The sequence below is a fragment of the Vanessa cardui genome, chromosome 28, assembly GCF_905220365.1.
Source record: "Vanessa cardui chromosome 28, ilVanCard2.1, whole genome shotgun sequence".
In the NCBI taxonomy this organism is placed as follows: Eukaryota; Metazoa; Arthropoda; class Insecta; order Lepidoptera; family Nymphalidae; genus Vanessa; species Vanessa cardui.
In genome coordinates, this window is record NC_061150.1 from 6878184 (window position 1) to 6897006 (window position 18823).

General features: G+C 36.4%; 1 protein-coding gene across 1 annotated transcript; it reads right to left on the bottom strand.

Annotated features, from left to right (window-relative positions):
- Positions 1–655: 655 nt before the first annotated feature.
- Positions 656–10921, bottom strand: LOC124541746 (phenoloxidase-activating factor 2-like). Its single transcript, XM_047119690.1, has 9 exons — positions 10848–10921; positions 7931–8076; positions 6902–7007; positions 5729–5926; positions 5330–5447; positions 4517–4622; positions 3943–4124; positions 2532–2696; positions 656–848 (listed from the first exon to the last, which is right to left on the bottom strand). Exons 1-9 carry the CDS (start codon positions 10850–10852, stop codon positions 684–686), a joined length of 1191 nt encoding a protein of 396 aa, XP_046975646.1. The 5' UTR covers positions 10853–10921; the 3' UTR covers positions 656–683.
- Positions 10922–18823: the final 7902 nt, after the last annotated feature.

Genomic DNA, 18823 nt, shown 5'->3' on the forward strand with positions numbered 1-18823 from the left:
AATTAGTCTAAAATATTTTAGTGTTTGTAAACAGCTGTTATGTTGAGTGAATGAGTCTACCCACCTATTTTTGTTATAAAAGATCAAGCGCCCGCTGGTATCGACAGGATCGGACCGATATTGCCTCATATTGGAATAAATCACAGAAGAATATTCCCAGAATTTAATTTCAAACCTCCGAGGATGGATAAAGATCGAAACCCTGATACTCGTTTTGTTGTTTGTTGTGTGTATGTTTTTTTTAATAAAACGGGCTCGGACATACTGCCCCGTTGTATATAATAATGTTGATACTATTTCTCTTAACTATTTAGTACTAATGTCAAAACACATGACAAAAAGCTCTATTAAATGTAGGTATAACACCTCGAATTATCTCTACTGGTGACAGGTTCGTTCGCCCAGAGGATCGGAATTGCGATTCAACGGGGAAACGCTGCTAGCATTCTTGCCACCATTGCATGCAATTACAGCAACTGTTTTTAAATCATATTTTTATATATTTAAGCTCTTAATTACTTATATTCACTGTTCTGTTCGTCTATGAATATCTTATTCAAGGTCACCAATGATATATAAAGTTGTTTCATGACCTCTTTTTCGAAAAAGGTTTAAAACAGTTTGAGAAGAGTATGTAAATAAAAGAAACAACAAATTTAGAAAAAAAGCCATCTTTATGCGGTCTAGCTGACGAAGAACTTCTCGTTGTATCCCTGGGAAACCATTTCCCGGAACACCCAGTCGTACACTTCCGGTATTTTCACATAGACGCCTGGCAAATTTTCCGTTCCGCAACCGAGCCCGTAAGCGACCATCCCGACTACGGAATACCGTAAGCCAGATTTATCCTGAAAAAATAAATAAACTCAAACTCAAATTACTCTATTCAATATAGAAGCATTACACTTGCAGAGCTGAGATGGCCCAGTGGTTAGTACGCGTGCATCTTAACCAAAGATTTCGGGCTCAAACCCAGGCAAGCACCACTATATATATATGTGCTTAATTTGTGTTTATAATTAATCTCGTGCTCGGTGGTGAAGGAAAACATCATGAGGAAACCTGCATGTGTCTAATTTCATCGAAATTTTGCCCCATGTGCATTCCACCAACCCGCATTGGAACAGCGTAGTGGAATTCGGGGCATTCGCGGTCAAAAAATTTAAATTATGTACCGATGTTGATACGGCTCGCTTAGTATATTTCAGTTACTTTCACAGTATAATGTCATACGGTATTATGCTTTGGGGTAACGCAGCCGCTATCCATACCATATTTGTGCTACAGAAGAGGGCTATTCGCGCAATCTATAACCTAGGAGCTAAAGAATCGTTAAGGAATAAATTTAAAGAAATCAAGATATTGACTGTTGCTTCTCTATATATATTCTGCAATGTTATGTATGTACGAAAAAATATTAATGATTTCGTGAGAAAATGTGATACTCATAGCATTGGTACAAGGAACAAACACAAACTTGTTACTCCTGTTACTCGACTACATAGAGTCAGTAACTCTTTGTGGGGCAATGTATACGGTTTTACAACAAGATTCCAGAAAGCGTTTGCCTCTAAACTCTAACTCAGCGGGTCTTTTTTTGGGTGGAATTATATACACAATTGAATATGAAAATAAATAGCCAGGAGGCGATCGTTTCATTCCCAAGGTGTGCTCGATCATAAACTCACTAATTGTATAGTAACCTTTTGCACACAAGCGTTCCTTAACATTTTTTTTAATTTGGTTCACCCATGGTACAAAATTTTCATTTTGGAATACTTTTAATTAGTTCGAACAATAGGCTATTTGAAAATGCAAAATGAAGTGTCAATCATTGTAATCAGTATATATTATGAGTTTAAAAATGGTTATTTATTAATGAAAATTGAAAATAATAATTAATTTATTCAAAAATCCATAAATAAAAATGCATTTTTTTAAACGTTTTTAACATGATAAACGCTCCTGATCGGTGGGGTTTTTGATGACGTCACTTTTTCGTTAACCTCGTTTGTTTACTGTATATGGAATACATGTGCCACATGTTTTACAATTTATTACAATACAGGCAAGTGACGTCACCGACCCGATTGTCCAAGTACCATAAGTATAAGTTTTCGCGCGCTATTTAAATATGGAATTTTTAATTTGATATTTTTCAGCAAATATGTACTAGAAATAAAAAAAAAAACAACTTCTACTGGGTTCCTTAACCTCTACTAAATATTAAATGATTTTAATAAAACAAGTCAAATAGCTTATAACAAATCGCTTGGTGGTAAGGCATCCTATCACTTATCAGGTATTCAATGGACCACTACTGTTCGTATTCGCTGAAGATATATTAAGCACCATACATCGCCAATGACCTTGGACATTTCACTGGCTCACTCACCATTCGGAATACAACAGTACTGTTTGTAATATTTGATGAGGTACCAGACATGCCCAGTGCTCAAGTATTAATGCCTTGCTAATTAATGTTGATCCTCAAAAATTACCATAATCTAAGGGATACTAGGTCTACTTACAGGGATAGGGCATACGAGTGATGATCCGCCATCTCCGACGCATGTATCCACGTTGGCCTCCCCTCCAGCGCACGTGAGGCTCTTGTGCAAGCTGTACGACTGTCCCAGCTGGCTGTTCCTATAGAGATTCTGACACCTGTCAGCTGCGACCAGCGGAAGTTTCAACTGAAATGAATCAAGCCACTAAGTTGAGGCAGGAAAACATTGAGGCATATTATCTATACATATAATAAATTGGAGTGTCTGTTTGTAATATTAAAATTGCCCTCTTTACACGGTACATATACCAAAATAACATTTTTTACAATTTTTTGTCTGTCTGTCTATTTTGTTCCAGCTAATCTCTGGAACGGCTGGATCGATTTAGACGGGACTTTTTTGTTAAATTTAAACGCGTACAAGGTCACGAGCACAGCTAGTTATTCAATATGAGTAATGGAGGAGAGATGGCTCAGTGGTTAGGACGCGTGCATCTTAAACGATGATTGCGAGTTCAAATCCAGGCAAGAACGTGAAAATTGATGTGCTTAATTTGTTTTTGTAATTCATGTTGTGCTCGGCTATGAAGGAAAAAAAGGTAATCTGGATTTGGCAGAATTGCAAAGAAATGCTGCCACATGTCTATTCACCAATCCGCATTGAAGGAGGGAGGCTTCTGTCTGTCGGTGACTCGATATAAGATCAGAATAGTTTTGGTATTTGTTCATATCTAAACAGAATATACCAATTTAATTGTATTATATTGATATCTGTAATTAAAATGGTGGAAAAGAATAACTACTGAGTTTCTTGCAGGTTCTTCTCATTTAATTCAACTGTAAAATGATGATTCAATTATTCTTCTATGAGCCTATTTGAACCTAAATTAATATAATAAATGTGAAACTAACTCTGTCTGTCTACGGTCTGTCTATCTGTCGGTCTTTCACGAGCAAATCGCTGAATCGAATTTGATGAAATTTGGTATGAAGCAAACTTGAACTCTAAGAAATGACTTTGGCCAATTCTCGCCTAACATATAAATAAATAATATATAAAATAAATAACATACAACTATAAATAAATAATAAATATGAGACAACATCACATACATTACTGATCCCAATGTAAGTAGCTAAACTTGTGTAATGGAAAATCAGAAGTAACAACGGTACAAACACGCAGACCCAAGACGAATTGAAAACTAATGATAATCTACATTGACTCGGCCGGGAATCGAACCCGGGACCTCGGAGTGACGTACCCATGAAAACCGGTGTACACACCTCTCGACCACGGAGGTCGTTATCAATCAAAATCCATCCAATGTTTCATTGGTCCATTTCCTCTATATCCATACATATGTTTTGGTTTACTTATTAATTTATAATAAACATAACTTGAAAATGAGTATAGCCTAACGTAACCTTACCTTTTTGAGTATCGCAGCATACATTTGATCGTTAACAAAGTCCTTGCCCCAACCCATGCTGAAGCACTCCGTCCCAGGACTGGGCAGCTTCTTCTCCAAGCATGCGACTCCTATGTGAGGAGCTCCATCCAGGATGAACGGTTCCTTCAGGAAGATCAGCGCTACATCGTTATGTGCTTTCTCTGGATGTGATAAGGAGGTTTAAGTTCAGATTTATTTATTAGCAGTAATTAAACAGCAGCTGTGGTAACTGAGATGGCCCAGTGGTTAGAACGCGTGCATCTCAACCGATGATTTCGGGTTCAAACCCAGGCAAGCACTATATGTATGTGCTTAATTTATGTATATATTTCATCTCGTGCTTGGCGGTGAAGGAAAACATCGCGAGGAAACCTGCATGTGCCGAATTTCAACGAAATTCTTCCACATGTATCCAATTCCTTCCTTCCAATAATCCACATTGGAACAGCGTGGTGGAACATGTTTCAAACCTTCTCCTTAAAGGGTGAAGAAGCTTTAGCCCAGCAGTGGGAAATTTACAGGCTGTTGTTGTTGTTGTTGATATAATACGTACGCCTCATATATTCGTTGTGTATGATGATGCTCTTCACATCTCTATCCTGATGCTTGAAGAACTCCTCATCCGTCTTGGTATCCCATTCCCCAGCGCGGCACATTATCTGGGATGGGAAAATTTTGAGTGCAATATAGAAAAAAAAAATCGAGGTGGCACTGTAAGAGCAATTTTTTTAGTTACAGGGTTATTTGGCCTACCACCTATTTAAATTTGGCAAGAGGTCCAAAAATAATCCTGTATTAAATGGGTACTTATTATGAATATTGACACACCATCTATCTTATCTTATCTATCCAAAAATTTTATATGTCTAGTGCAATAAAGAATTTCACACATAGTAAATCCACACCAACTCGTCACAGTTACAAGTGTTTTAAAACGTAATTTTTTGGACTACTAGATATTTTCTGTTTCCCATCAAACTTACTTGTACAGGGTACAGCAAATCACATGAAATATTTCTATACGACACAACTCAGATGTCGCATTGACAAAATTCGTAAAACTGATCACATCCGAATTGAGTACGCTATCCCAAATTATCGATAATTATTTCTTATGCGAATATGTATACATATGTACTTGTAATATCATGTGACTTAATATATTCGTCAATTTGACGCGTCGATTTACACGCACTCGCTGTCTCGGGTCGAACTGACGCGGGAATCTATAGCGACGAATAGCGTCGAGTGGCGCGATAGGGAGCTGTTTCTATTGGTTGTGAATCAGCAGTGATGGTTTTATTGAGTTTGCCGATGCTACATCTAAGTTGTGTCGTACTATAATATACACAATGTGCATATCTACCTCAGAATTGTCTTCAATATCGTCTACTTTATGAGCTACGGTCATGACAACAGATGGATCGATCAGAGTTCCACCAGCTATGTAAGCCTTATCAAACTGTCCCGCGGGTATGCCTTTCCTGTAACGATGATTATTATCATTAAATTTTGCCAACTTCCATGGTCGAGTAGTGTGTACAGCGGTTTTCATGGGTACGCCACGGGTCCCGGGTTCTATTTCCGATCGATGTAGAAAAAGTTCGTTAGTTTTCTCTATGTCGTCTTGGGTCTGGGTGTTTGTGGTATCGTTACTTCTGATTTTCCACAACACAAGTGATTTAGCTGCTTACATTGGGATCAGAGTAATGTATCTGATGTTTGCCAAGGTATTATTACCTCATAACGTATTATGTATACTTACTTCATCACAACAATCATCCAAGGGAAATCACCATAATCTGCATAACCATATTTGTCAGCTAGTTCCCTCAGCACGTTGGCCCCAGGGTTACTGTAGCCGCAACCACGCTTCTTCTCCACTTTGGCCTTCTTTGGTTCGGTACTTATTTTATCTTCTGGACAGCAGGTCTGAAGGTACGTACAGGTCCCACCGATTTCTCTGTAAGTTAATTGATCTGGCTTGAAATTCTTGTTATTATTATTGATATGTCGGCGCGAAACCACGAATTTAAGAAAAAAACGTGTCCAGAAATGATTATTTTAATAATTTAAAACTTTTTCATTGTTAAATTAATAATTTTTAGTGAATTGTGAAATGCTAAATTAGTCTAAAATATTTTAGTTTTGTAAACAGCTGTTATGTTGAGTGAATAAGTCTACCCACCTATTTTTGTTATAAAAGATCAAGTGCCCGCCGGTATCGACAGGCTTGGTCGAGCCGGCAGAGCGAATAAATCAGAGAAGAATATTCCCTGAGTTTAATTTCAAACTTCCGAGGATGGATGAAGATCGAAACCCTGACAATCGTGACGTCAGTTATGCTGTCGTCGTGTTTTTTAAAAAACGGATTCGGACATGCTGCTCCGTTAGATATGTATTTAATTAATTAGATAAAAAAGACCCGATGAATTTCTTTCAGTTTTAGAGGCGAGATGGCCCAGTGGTTAGAAGTTTGAATAAGATGCACGCGTTCTAACTTAGAACTAACTAACTTAGAACGCGTGCATCTTAATTGATTGCGGGCTCAAACCATTCCACCGCGCTGTTCCAATGCTGCTTGGAATTCACGTGTGGCAGAATTTCTACAAAATTAGACACATGTAGGTTCCCTCGCGGTGTTTTCCTTCACCGAGCGCGTGATGAATTATAAACACAAATTAAGCACATGAGTATTCAGTGGTGCTTATCTGGGTTTGAATCCGCAATCATCGGTAAAGATGCACGCGTTCTAACCACTGGGCAATCATAGTTCTCATCATTATAAGGTAACCAACATGATTATAACACACAAATCATGAACCCCCCCCCCCTGATAAAGTTAAGGCACTTATTTTATAAAGAGGCAAGTAAGTGTGTTGCGTGCTCAAGGTAATACATTTTGACCTCTGGACCGTCTCTGCTGGTTCTTTCTTACCTGAAGGTAAAAGTCGTGGCAGGATCCACGGGAGGTGCCTTGTCTCCACAGAGGGATCTCTTGACGCAGCGCGCGGCGACCCCCTTCTCATGATTACATAATTTGTCTGAAAATAAACATTAAAGTAAACATATCTGATGGTAAGTGGTCACCACGCATAGACATTGTCACCGTTGGGACTGCTTTTTACCCCAATTTGCCACTGATCTTGTGTTAGTCAATTAAGGATAACTCTTTCGAATCGTCACTTTACAAGATATAGGTAAACATGTATATATTTTTTTTAGAATTATATATTCTAGAGTCAGCGAAACTCAGAGGTAGCTTCAATCAATGAAAATAAACTTTATTCAAGTAGGCTTTTATAAGCTCTTTTGAAACGTCATTTAACAATTAAGTGAAGCTACCACCGGTTCGGAAAGTAGATTCTACCGAGAAGAACCGGCAAGAAACTCAATAGTAAATACAATTATTTAAATTAATATACCCTGCTTGGAAGTCAACAGGTATTAGCTCCACGATTTTTTATTATCATCAAATCTTGCATAAAATCTTGCATCGAATAATATGCTTTTTCTACCAATGTAATTTTTTACAAACGATTTGAATTTACGAAACGGCAAAGTTAAAAATGTCTGCGGAATTTTATTACTTTTTTTTTTTTAAATATTTGTATAAAAACAATGATACAATCATTAAAGGGCTACGTTATCAAAATTTGGTGGAGCATTGGTGATGTAAGGTGACCACTTACGATCATGTGACCTTTTTAACCTAACGTCTAAATCTAAATTAATATATGTATATACATATTTCACATTTCTATATAATTATATAGAAATGTGAAAGTAACTCTGTCTGTCCGTCGCTTTCACGACCAAACCGCTGAACCGAATTTGATGAAATTTTGTATGAAGCAAACTTGAACTCCAAGAAAGGCTACTTCTTTTGCCTGACACATGACCAACACCTTAAAACGAGAAAAGCCACGGACGACTAATAGTGTATCATTAAAATACAATAACGCACAGTTATCTGGAAGTAATGCTTTAACGGTTTCGTTTTTTTCTTTTTCATCTGCGATTTCCAGTAGGAATGTTTCTATCTGAGAGACATCTACGTCGCTCGCCGCGTTACACAGCATCAACCAGCCGAGAACGGGGAACAGATGAATCCTGTAATAGAAAACAAAATCAAAATTTTATTCAAGTAGGCCTTTGCAAGCACTTTTGAATCGTCATTTAACAACTAAGTGAAGCTACCGCCGGTTCGGAATGTAGGAAACTCAGTAGTTACTCTTTTTCACCTTTTAAAAAATACAGTCATGTTAGTTAAATACAATTATATATGCATATCATTTTTCTTGCCTGGAAGTCTGCAGTAATCTCAGTATAGAAAAAAATATGTATATCAAAAACATGAGTGTGAAATGACAGCCAAGTTCAGTATTATGACATAGATTTTGGTTGTTGTCTTCAACGACAAAAGAGGTGAGATCTAAATGGATGCCAAGTTCAATGGTCAGTCCTGAATAACTACATAAAATATAATTTCTTTATATAACATAGGAGAATGCTGTAGATATGTTTTGACTAGTTCTTATATTCGTTACTCAAATATCACACAACAACAGCCTGTAAATTCCCCACTGCTGGGCTAACTGCTCTTCTCCCTTTAAACATATTCGTATTAGGTTTGGAACATATTCCACCACGCTGCTCCAATTCGGGTTGGTGGAATACAGATGAGACAGAATTTCTATGAAATTTGACACATGCAGGTTTCGTTACGATGTTTTCCTTCGCCGCCGAGCACGAGATGAATTATAAACTCAAAATAATTATATTCGGTGCTTGCCTGGGTTTGAAACCACAATTATCGTTTAAGATGCACGCGTTATAGCCGCTGGGGCATCTCGTCTATATCACACGTTTAAGTGAAATAGTTTTTAAGTTATGAATGGTTGAAAAGTGGCTCAAAATGGTCCGTGTGATATTACACACGGAGGCTCGTCAGTTATTTGAACTTGGCTTGACACGCTACCGCGTAGCTTGATAGATTAAGCAACAAATATTTCACATCTAGGACTTTGTGAAATGTAGGTAGAGGTATCATCCAATCATCAGGTACTCTCCTGCGAATCACCGGCTTACACATAGCTCTACCATTATGTATATACATACCAATATATATATTTTTTTTTTTCGGACATCATTAATGATCCTTTGTATCCCCTGGGCCTATGAATCTTAGGCCCTTACTTTTCAAGCGAGCCTCCGAAAAAAGTAAAATTTCCAGAAAATCAAAAATCATATATTACTAATAAAATTATTTAAATATTTTACATTTGCTTATACAGTATATGATTTATTACATTACCAGCGTCATTTTTTCCCCAATATATGTATATTGTGAGGAAGGCCTTGAGCATGGATGTGGATAGATATAGACGTAGACGACGGATGGATTGTGTGACGATATGGTTAGAAAGAATGTTACTTGTGAGATGACGTCTGACAGAGAAGTATGGAAGGAGAAGAAATGCTGCGCCGACCCCGAATAGAATTGGGATAAGGGCAGGAGGATGAATATCGGCTCGACTAGGATTCCCTGTGCAATGTGCTATTTAAGCCCAATAAATATTAAGACATCACTTCAAAACTTCTAAAATTATTAGTGATTCTCTTCTGTATTGTGTGTGTATACATATAAATTCCTCTTAAATATGTATATACAAATATGAACTAAAACTAGTTACTGTATAAATATTGACCGCGTGCAATGGTGGCAAGAATGCTAGCAACATTTCCCCGTTGAATCGCAATTCCGATCCTCTGGGCGAACGAACCAGCCTGTCAATTCAATTGCTTTTGAATCAATGTATCTATTAAAATTCAATATTTGCATTGGGTTTGAACCCGCAATCATCGGTAAATAATTATATTATATTATTATATAATTAATTAGTTTTAAACAAACTACCGCTAACTTCATTCACCGCTGTCTGTGCATATGTATGTATCTTTGAAACTACACAACAGATTTTGATGCGGTCTTTTTTAATATATAGACTTATAGAGTAATTCAAGAGGAAGGTTTTTGTATATAATACATGGACAATATAGTAAAAAGAAAGTAATAATTATTTATATAATAAATTAACACATTTTTTTGCGCTTACACTTTTACGCTTTTGCGTAAACGCTGGCTACAACCTATAAAGTAAATCGAAAGAATTATTGTCGTACGAAGCCGGGGCGGGTTGCTAGTCACTAGATATAAAACAAATACCCCCGGCGTCTGTCAGTCTGTATGTTAGCGATAAATTTCAAAACCACTGCTTTTAAACTACATGCCGTTTTCACTAATAGACAAAAATATTAAAATAGAAGGGTTACGTATAATTTATTAAGGTTTTTGAGTAAATCAGTTGAAATAGAATGACAATTAAACATGTCGGAATAGAAACGAAAAAATATTAAAAAAAAAACTTATGAGCTGAGATGGCCCAGTGGCAGGCAAGCACCGCTGTATATATGCGCTTAATTTGTGTTTATAATTCATCTCGTGCTCGGTGACGGAAACCTGCATGTGTCTAATTTCATCGAAATTCTGCCACATGTGCATTCCACCAACCCGCATTGGAACAGCGTGGTGGAATATATTCCAAACCCTCTCCTTAATGGAAGAGGAGGCCTTATATCAGCAGTGGGAAATTTACAAGCTGTTACTTTACTTATGCCGCATAGTATATTTATATAACCAAACAAAGATCTTTTAATACCTTATAATGACCTCATAATACCTCGTATAATAATATGCGAATAAAATAAAAATAAAAACACAATCGCGTCAAACTAATCAAATATTATATACACAGAGATTATATTTATCATGAACTTAGTTAATTATTAATGAAATATATTTAATTATAAACACAACTCACCACATATTATTAATAAACGAGTAAAAAAACTGGTCGTCACTCAAGGGAAACACATCGACGACTGACCGGTCATACAGGTAATATACAGAACAGCGCTAGTGATGTGACTCTGTGCTTAATTTATCGATGTTATTTTTGACAGCAAAACTATTTAATAATTGAATTGTTTAACGTGATAAAAGCTTATGTTGTTATTTGTTTTTTGGTTATAATAGTATAATAATGTAAATGGAAGGTTATTTTTTAAATAAAATCTTTTTGATGTTTTAAAATATTACGTGTATCACACTGGTGTGTATTTGACCCCTTAGGGTAGAATATCCAGATACTTACTTATTTTTAATAAGTATACCAAAATTAAACTTTCATATATGTAGTTAAAAAATGATGGATTTCTATACAAACTTTCAACGCCTATTTCACCCCTTTAGGGATAAAAATTCAAGAATCTTTTCTTAGTGGGTGTCTACTCAATAAATCGATACTACTTAGCAAATTTCAAGGCTCTTTAGTAGTTTACGGTCGGCGGTGATGAATCAGTCATTCAGAATTTGTTATTTTTTATATATATTTATATACATATAATATATTTTACTATTCTTGATTCAATTTTGTGTATGTACAGTGGGGGTAAGAAAAGGTTCGTCACTATAAGATCTACTTTCGTGTGCTCAGTGTGAGCGATAATCTGCTTCACCGATCGAGAATATATGACACTGACAGACATATTTTGACAATTCAGTAGAAGACATCACATCTAATTTGAATTTGTAACGACTAATTACGCCATTAAAAAGATTTCACGTTGATATAAAACTAGACGCAGTCCAAAGATGTTACGCTATTGAACCAAATTATCGTACTTTGTAAGTTTAATTTTATATGCAGCTGTCAGTTCAGTGCGTTAGTTTCAAAAGGTACTAAGAGTTTACGACTTAATAAAGGAATGAATTTGAAAACTGACGAAGGTTTTCCTACTCTAAGTGTACATATCATTACAGGGCATATTTGTCCCAATTAATACGCCATTAAAATTTTACGTTGGTAAAACCAGACGTAGTCCAAAGATCAGTCAGTGTGATGTAGTTTTGGTAATTATTTCCTTAATTTGAAGCAACCATTTTGTTTTTCGAGGAATATATCGAAATTTTTACAACAACAACAACAACAGCCTGTAAATTTCCCACTGCTGGGCTAACGCTTGCTCTCCCTTTGAGGAGAGGGTTTGGGACATTTTCCACCACGTTGTTCCTATTATGTTGTTCCAATATGCTGTTCCAATCCTATGTCTTTAGTCACATGCAGGTTTCCTCACGATTTTTCCTTCACCGCCGAGCACAAGATGATCACGTCACGTCGGGTGCCTTCCAACGACTTTATATCACATAAGCTACCTCTAACACAATTAAAGTTATAATAAAATCTGTGAACTGAACAATAATATTTTCGTTTGTATTTAATATTTTACCTAAGTGGCGGATTTACTAATAGGCTAAGTAGGCTGGAGCCTAGGGCGGTAGATTTAGAGGGGCGGAAAATGTAGCCCAAATTTGTTATTATCATACAGAAATAAAAAAAAAACTTATAATTATATGTGTACACATTACGTCCGTAATCCGTGTACTCGTCACTGCATAGCGGGTTGGAAAAATAATCTAGTAACTGACAGAAATATCAGCTACTTTATAATCATACTAGTAACGGGAAAAAACCGATGTAATGAGGACGATAGAACACAAACCAATAATGTTTCAAAAAAAAGTAGGAGCGGCAAAAAATGACTAGCCTACTAGCTTTTACCTCGATGTCCGAAAATCCAAAACAGCGCGATTTCTAATACATTTTCTGCCTCGCACAATCACTTTGTGCAACCAGCTTTCGCCGGCGATTTTTCCGAACCGATAGGACATGGGAACCTTGAAGAAAAAAGCGTACTCCTTTCTTAAAGGCCGGCAGCGCACCTGCAAGCCCCCTGGTGTTGCAGATGTCCATGGGCGGTGGTAGTCACTTTCCATCAGGTGAGCCCCCTGTTCGGTTACCACCTATCACATAATTTTTTTTATGGTATAGGTTGGCGGACTAGCACATGGGCCACCCGATGGCAAGTGGTCAGCATCACCTATAGACAATGACGCTGTAAGAAACATCAACTATTCCTTACATTGTCAATGTGCCACCAACCTTGGGAACTAAGATGTTAGGTCCCTTGTGCCTGTAGTTACACTGACTCAGCCTTCAAACCGGGATACAACAATACTGAGTACTATTATTCGGCGGTAGAATAACTGATGAGTGGGTGGTACCTACCCAGACGGGCTTGCACAAAGCCCTACCACCAAGAAATTCAATTCAATTTTTAGTTTAATGGCTTTTAATTGTGACAGGGCACAGATTATTTCGCAAATGTCACGTAGGATGGAGAAGACACGAATGAGATTGATCGCTACGGTTGAGACACTAAACTTTATTATAAAGCCAAGTATAGTAGTCATTTCCTTGTTTATCCTTAACCTAGGACAACACAAACATTAAGATTTAATAATAGAGTACATTAAAAATAGTTGTTAGTATTCTAAATTATATAACATAAAATAAAATTGGAGTGTCTGTTTGTAAAATTAAAATAACCTTTTTTCAATCAATCCCTATGTATGTGTACACAGTACATATACCAAAATAACATTTTTTACTATTTTTGTCTGTCTGTTTGTTCCGGCTAATCTCTGGAACGGCTGGACCGATTTTGACGGGACGGGCAGATAACTGATATAATAAGGAGTAACTTAGGCTACAATAATATATATTTTTTGTTATATACAAAGGCGTACAAGGCCACGGGTACAGCTAGTATATGTGATAAAGCATGTAACTATATAAATCATTCATGGTTTATAAATAAGGCCGATGTCAAAACTCGTCTTGTGACGTCAGAGTTAAAGGTCAATGACGCCATTTTTGACATTTGCTTTTTTTCGTAAGAAGGACAAGGTATCGTCCTGTTCAGCCTAATTTATTTAAGTTATTATTTATGTTACTATTTGTTGTCATGAGTCAGACAAAAGAGGTAGCCTAGGTCGTTTGGGGTTCATGTTTGCTTCATAGCAGCAACAACAACAGCCTGTAAATTCCCACTGCTGGGCTAAAGGCCTCCTCTCCCTTTGAGGAGAAGGTTTGGAACATATTTCCACACGCTGTTCCAATGCGGGTTGGTGCAATACACATGTGGTAGAATTTCTATGAAATTTGTCACATGCAGGTTTTCTCACGATGTTTTCTTTCACCGCTGAGCACGAGATGAATTATAAAGACAAATTAAGCAGATGAAACAGCGGTGCTTGCCTGGGTTTCAACCCGCAATCATCGGTTAAGATGCACGCGTTCTAAGCACTGGGCCATCTCGACTCATAGCATAGGCATACTGTCATACTGTCATATTTATAATATTAATATAGATTATAAATGCGACAAAAACTCTGTCTGTCTGTGACGTATAAACAGTTACTACACCGTCTAATTTTTTAATTCATCCGTTTAAGGAGGCAAAGTTGGGTTAATAAAATTGGAGTGTCTGTTTGTAATATTAAAATAGCCTTTTTCACTCAATGCATATGTGTGTATACACGGTACATATACCGAATTATTTTTTTTTTACAATTTTTGACTGTATGTTTGTTCCGACTAACCTCTGGAACGGGTGGATCGATTTTGACGGGACTTTCACATTACAATAAATTTGTTTTTGTTAAATTCAATCGCGTATAAGATAATATATAATATAACAAGTTGTAGTTCGCGGATTTGCTTGCATTTTAAATCCTTTTCTTTAGATTGAGTTTATTAATTTCGGGGTTTAAGTTTATATAGCAAAATTTCATCAAATTGAATTTGAAAAATGACCAGAGTCACTTAGCATTAATAACATCAGTGTAGTTAATTACGATTAAAGACATAGATATACATAGAGAAAGAGAGCCAATATAGAAACGTAATATGTCAGCATCATTGATCTTACGAGAACAGGATTTTTTTTTCTTTTTTTTTTATGGTATAGGTAGGCGGACGAGCATATGGGCCACTTGATGGTAAGTGGCCACCATCACCCATAGACAATGACGCTGTAAGATATATTAACTATCCTTACATAGTCAATGTGCAACCAACCTTGGGAACTAAGATGTTATGTCCCTTGTGCCTGTAGTTACACTGGCTCACTCACCCTTGTAACCGGAACACAACAATACTGAGTACTATTATTCGGCGGTAGAATAACTGATGAGTGGGTGGTACCTACCCAGACGGGCTTGCACAAAGCCCTACCACCAAGTAAATAGGATAATGTTTGATTGTAAATAACTGCGACCCAATGAGCTTTACAAGCTGGTATACCCAGTGCTTATCATGTGACCTTAGGTCATTCTTATCAGAGGCTATCGCAGTTAATTTAGTGTTTATTAAATATATAACAACGATACATAAGGCAGGGATCGCTTCTGTTTCAAAACAACATATATTTATTTATTTTCAACCGACTTCCAAAAGGAGGAGGTTATCAATTCGTCTGTATTTTTTTTTTTTTTTTTTTTTATGTTTGTTACCTCATAACTTTTCACTGGGTGGACCGATTTTGATAATTTTTTTTTTGTTTGAAAGGTAGTACTTCCCGTGGGGTCCCATTTTTTTTATTTTTTTTTCCGATGATGGTATCCATGTGAAAACGACATAAGTCTTAAATTTGCGTTATGTATATGCGCGACAAATAGGTGAATAACTGAAAATCACGTTAACCAATTTTGATAATTCTTTTTTTATTACAAAATATATACTTCAAGGGTAATTTGGTGAAAGTTTGGTAAGGTTCTGAGCACAGGATCCATGACAAAGTGACGGAACGGAAGGGAACGGAACAATTCTGAGGAGCACGTTAGCGATACTCGGTCGAATCTCTTATTTATAGGTTATTTGGATATTTGAGTCACCTTCCGTAATGTGGTTATGTTTATGTAATTATCATAGTCGAATATTATAATCAACTAGCTACCCACCCCGGCTTCGCACGGGTGCAATACTGATACTAAATATACTACAGAATTTGTTTATATACGACATCACATCGCAAACTTCTAAAATTATCAGTGTTTCTTTACTATATTGTTCATGTATTATATACACAAACCTTCCCCTTGAATCACACTATCTTTTAAAAAAAACCGCATCAAAATCCGTTGAATCCGTTTTACAAATTACCTTTTACACAATAATATACTGGATCAATCAAGGGACTCGTATCGCTTCTTTCTTTTGATTGTTGGGGCAAGGGCACCGTGGCTGACACCGGCTCCAAATATACCAATAACTATAACTACATGATATAATCGTTAATCCACTTTTAAGTAGTCTAATATTTTTCATTTCATTTAACTTAGGAAGACTCTAAAAAATATGTTGAATACGCAATTATTTTTATTACTTTTTCGTGCATATTCATTTGTTTTAAAATAGTGTTTTGTTTGAAGTCGGTTTTTCTTTTTGTTAAAATTTTATTTATTACATAGTATAAAACAAAGTCGCTTACCGCTATCTGTCTGTATCTCTGCTTAGATCTTTAGAATTACGCAACGGATTTTGATGAAGTTTATTTTATTACATAGTTTGATTGAAGAAGGTTTATATATATAATCAAAATCAAAATAAACTTTATTCAAGTAGCCTTTTAAAAGCACTTTCGAATCGTCATTTTACAATTAAGTGAAGATACCACCGGTTCGGAAAGTCGGTTCTACCGAGAAGAACCTTTAAACTCAGTAGTTACCCTTTTTCAATAGTTAAAAAATACAAAGTCGTGTTAGTTAAATGCAATTATTTAAATTAATATATCCTGCCTGGAAGTCGACAGGTATATACATTCACAATATAGTAAAGAATGATTTAAAAACTGTATTCAGAGTAAGAAAATATATTTATATATTTGCGTTCTAGAGTGGAGACCGCGTCTCGGCAAACGTAGTGTAGGACGTCCTCAGGCACGGTGGAGTGACGATATACGCAAGGCGGCAGGAGCTGGATGCGAGTAGCCGAAAGACCACAGTGGCGTGCACTTGGAGAGGCCTATGTCCAGCAGTGTACGGGTACGGATGATGATGATGACGATGATTGCTACCTTGACTGTGCGATGCCGGGGCGAGTTGTTAGTTTATTCATAATGCGAAACTGTGTACAGTCGGGGTAAGAAAAGGTTCGTCACCTTAAGATCTATCTTCGTGTGCTCAGTGCGAGCGATAATCTGCTTCACCGATCGAGAATATATGACACTGACAGACATATTTTGACAGTTCAGTAGAAGATATCACATCTAATTTGAATTTGTAGCGACTAATTACGTCATTAAAAAGATTTTACGTTGATATAAAACTAGACGCAGTCCAAAGATGTTACGCTATTTTGAACCGAGTTATAGTACTGTGTAAGTTTAATTTCATATGCAGCTGTCAGTTAAGTGCGTTAGTTACAAAAGGTACTAAGAGTTTACGACTTGATAGAGGAATGAATTTGAAAACAGACGAAGGTTTTCCTAATCTGACTGTACATATAGTTACAGGGCATAATTGTCCCAATTAATATAACAAAACGTTTAATAATAATATTTAAAGAAGTATAAAGCTGTTGAAAGTTGAAGACATGATCAAATCCGGGTTGGTGGAATACACGTGTGGCAGAATTTCGATGAAATTAGACACATGCAGGTTTCCTCACAATGTTTTCCTTCACCGAGCACGAGATGAATTATAAACACAAATTAAGCACATATATATGTGGTGGTGCTTGCCTGGGTTTGAACCCGCAATCATCGGTTAGATGCACGCGTTCTAACCACTGGGCCATCTCGACAAAGTATTGCATATTGATTTATAATAGTAGTTAGTTCAACGTAATTACTCTGTGAGAAGACGACTGTGAGTTTTAATTAATAAATTAAGACTTACTTGACCTTGAAAAAACAGGTATTTTATTATAGTACGATACAACTTAGATGTAGCATCAGCAAATTTAATAAAAACCGATTACTGCCGATTCACACAACCAATAGAAACAGCTCCCTATCGCGCCACTCGACGCTATTCCTCGCTATAGATTGTCGCGTCAGTTCGACCCGAGACAGCGAGTGCGTGTAAATCGACGTGTCGAATTGACGAATATATTAGTTCATATGATATTACAAGTTATTGCAATTGTGTAAAGATCATATTCGCATGATAATAAATGTCGATAATTTGGGATAGCGTGCTCAATTCGGATGTGATCGGCTTTACAAAATACCGATGCTACATCTAAGTTGTGTCGTACTACACCTGAGTTTTATTAAAAGCGATGCCATTTGTATACGTCTAGAGAAGATTAGTAAACATATTTGACCTTTGATCTTTGATTATGATTTGAAATTGTTTGATAAATCAAAATATATATAATATAATAAATTGTTGACTTTCAGATATATGTATGTATTACTATAAAACAAAGTCGCTTACCGCTGTCTCTCCCTATGTATGCTTAGATCTTTAAAACTACGCAACGGATTTACAACGGGATCTCAGAAAACGTTCAACAATATTCAATTATAAAATTCAAAAGAATCGTTAAAGAGCGTTTGTGTGCTAAAGGATATTACAGCACTAATGACTTTCTAGTTGACTGCACACCGCGGGAATGAGATGATCGTTCAGGCTGTTTCAAATAACAACAATATGTTTATTATTGTATGTTGTAAATCGATATTATAACAAAAAAAATTGATCCCGCTGAGTTTCTTTCGCCGTTTCTTGTCAGGTCTGAGGTGTTATATTCCGAACCGGTGGTAGATTTTCGACTATCAATAAGAAAGTGTAAACAATTCCATTTTAAATAAAGGTTTTTGATTTTGACTTTGAGTAACGGATTTTGATGAGACTTTTTCAATAGATAGAGTGAATCAAGAGGGCAGT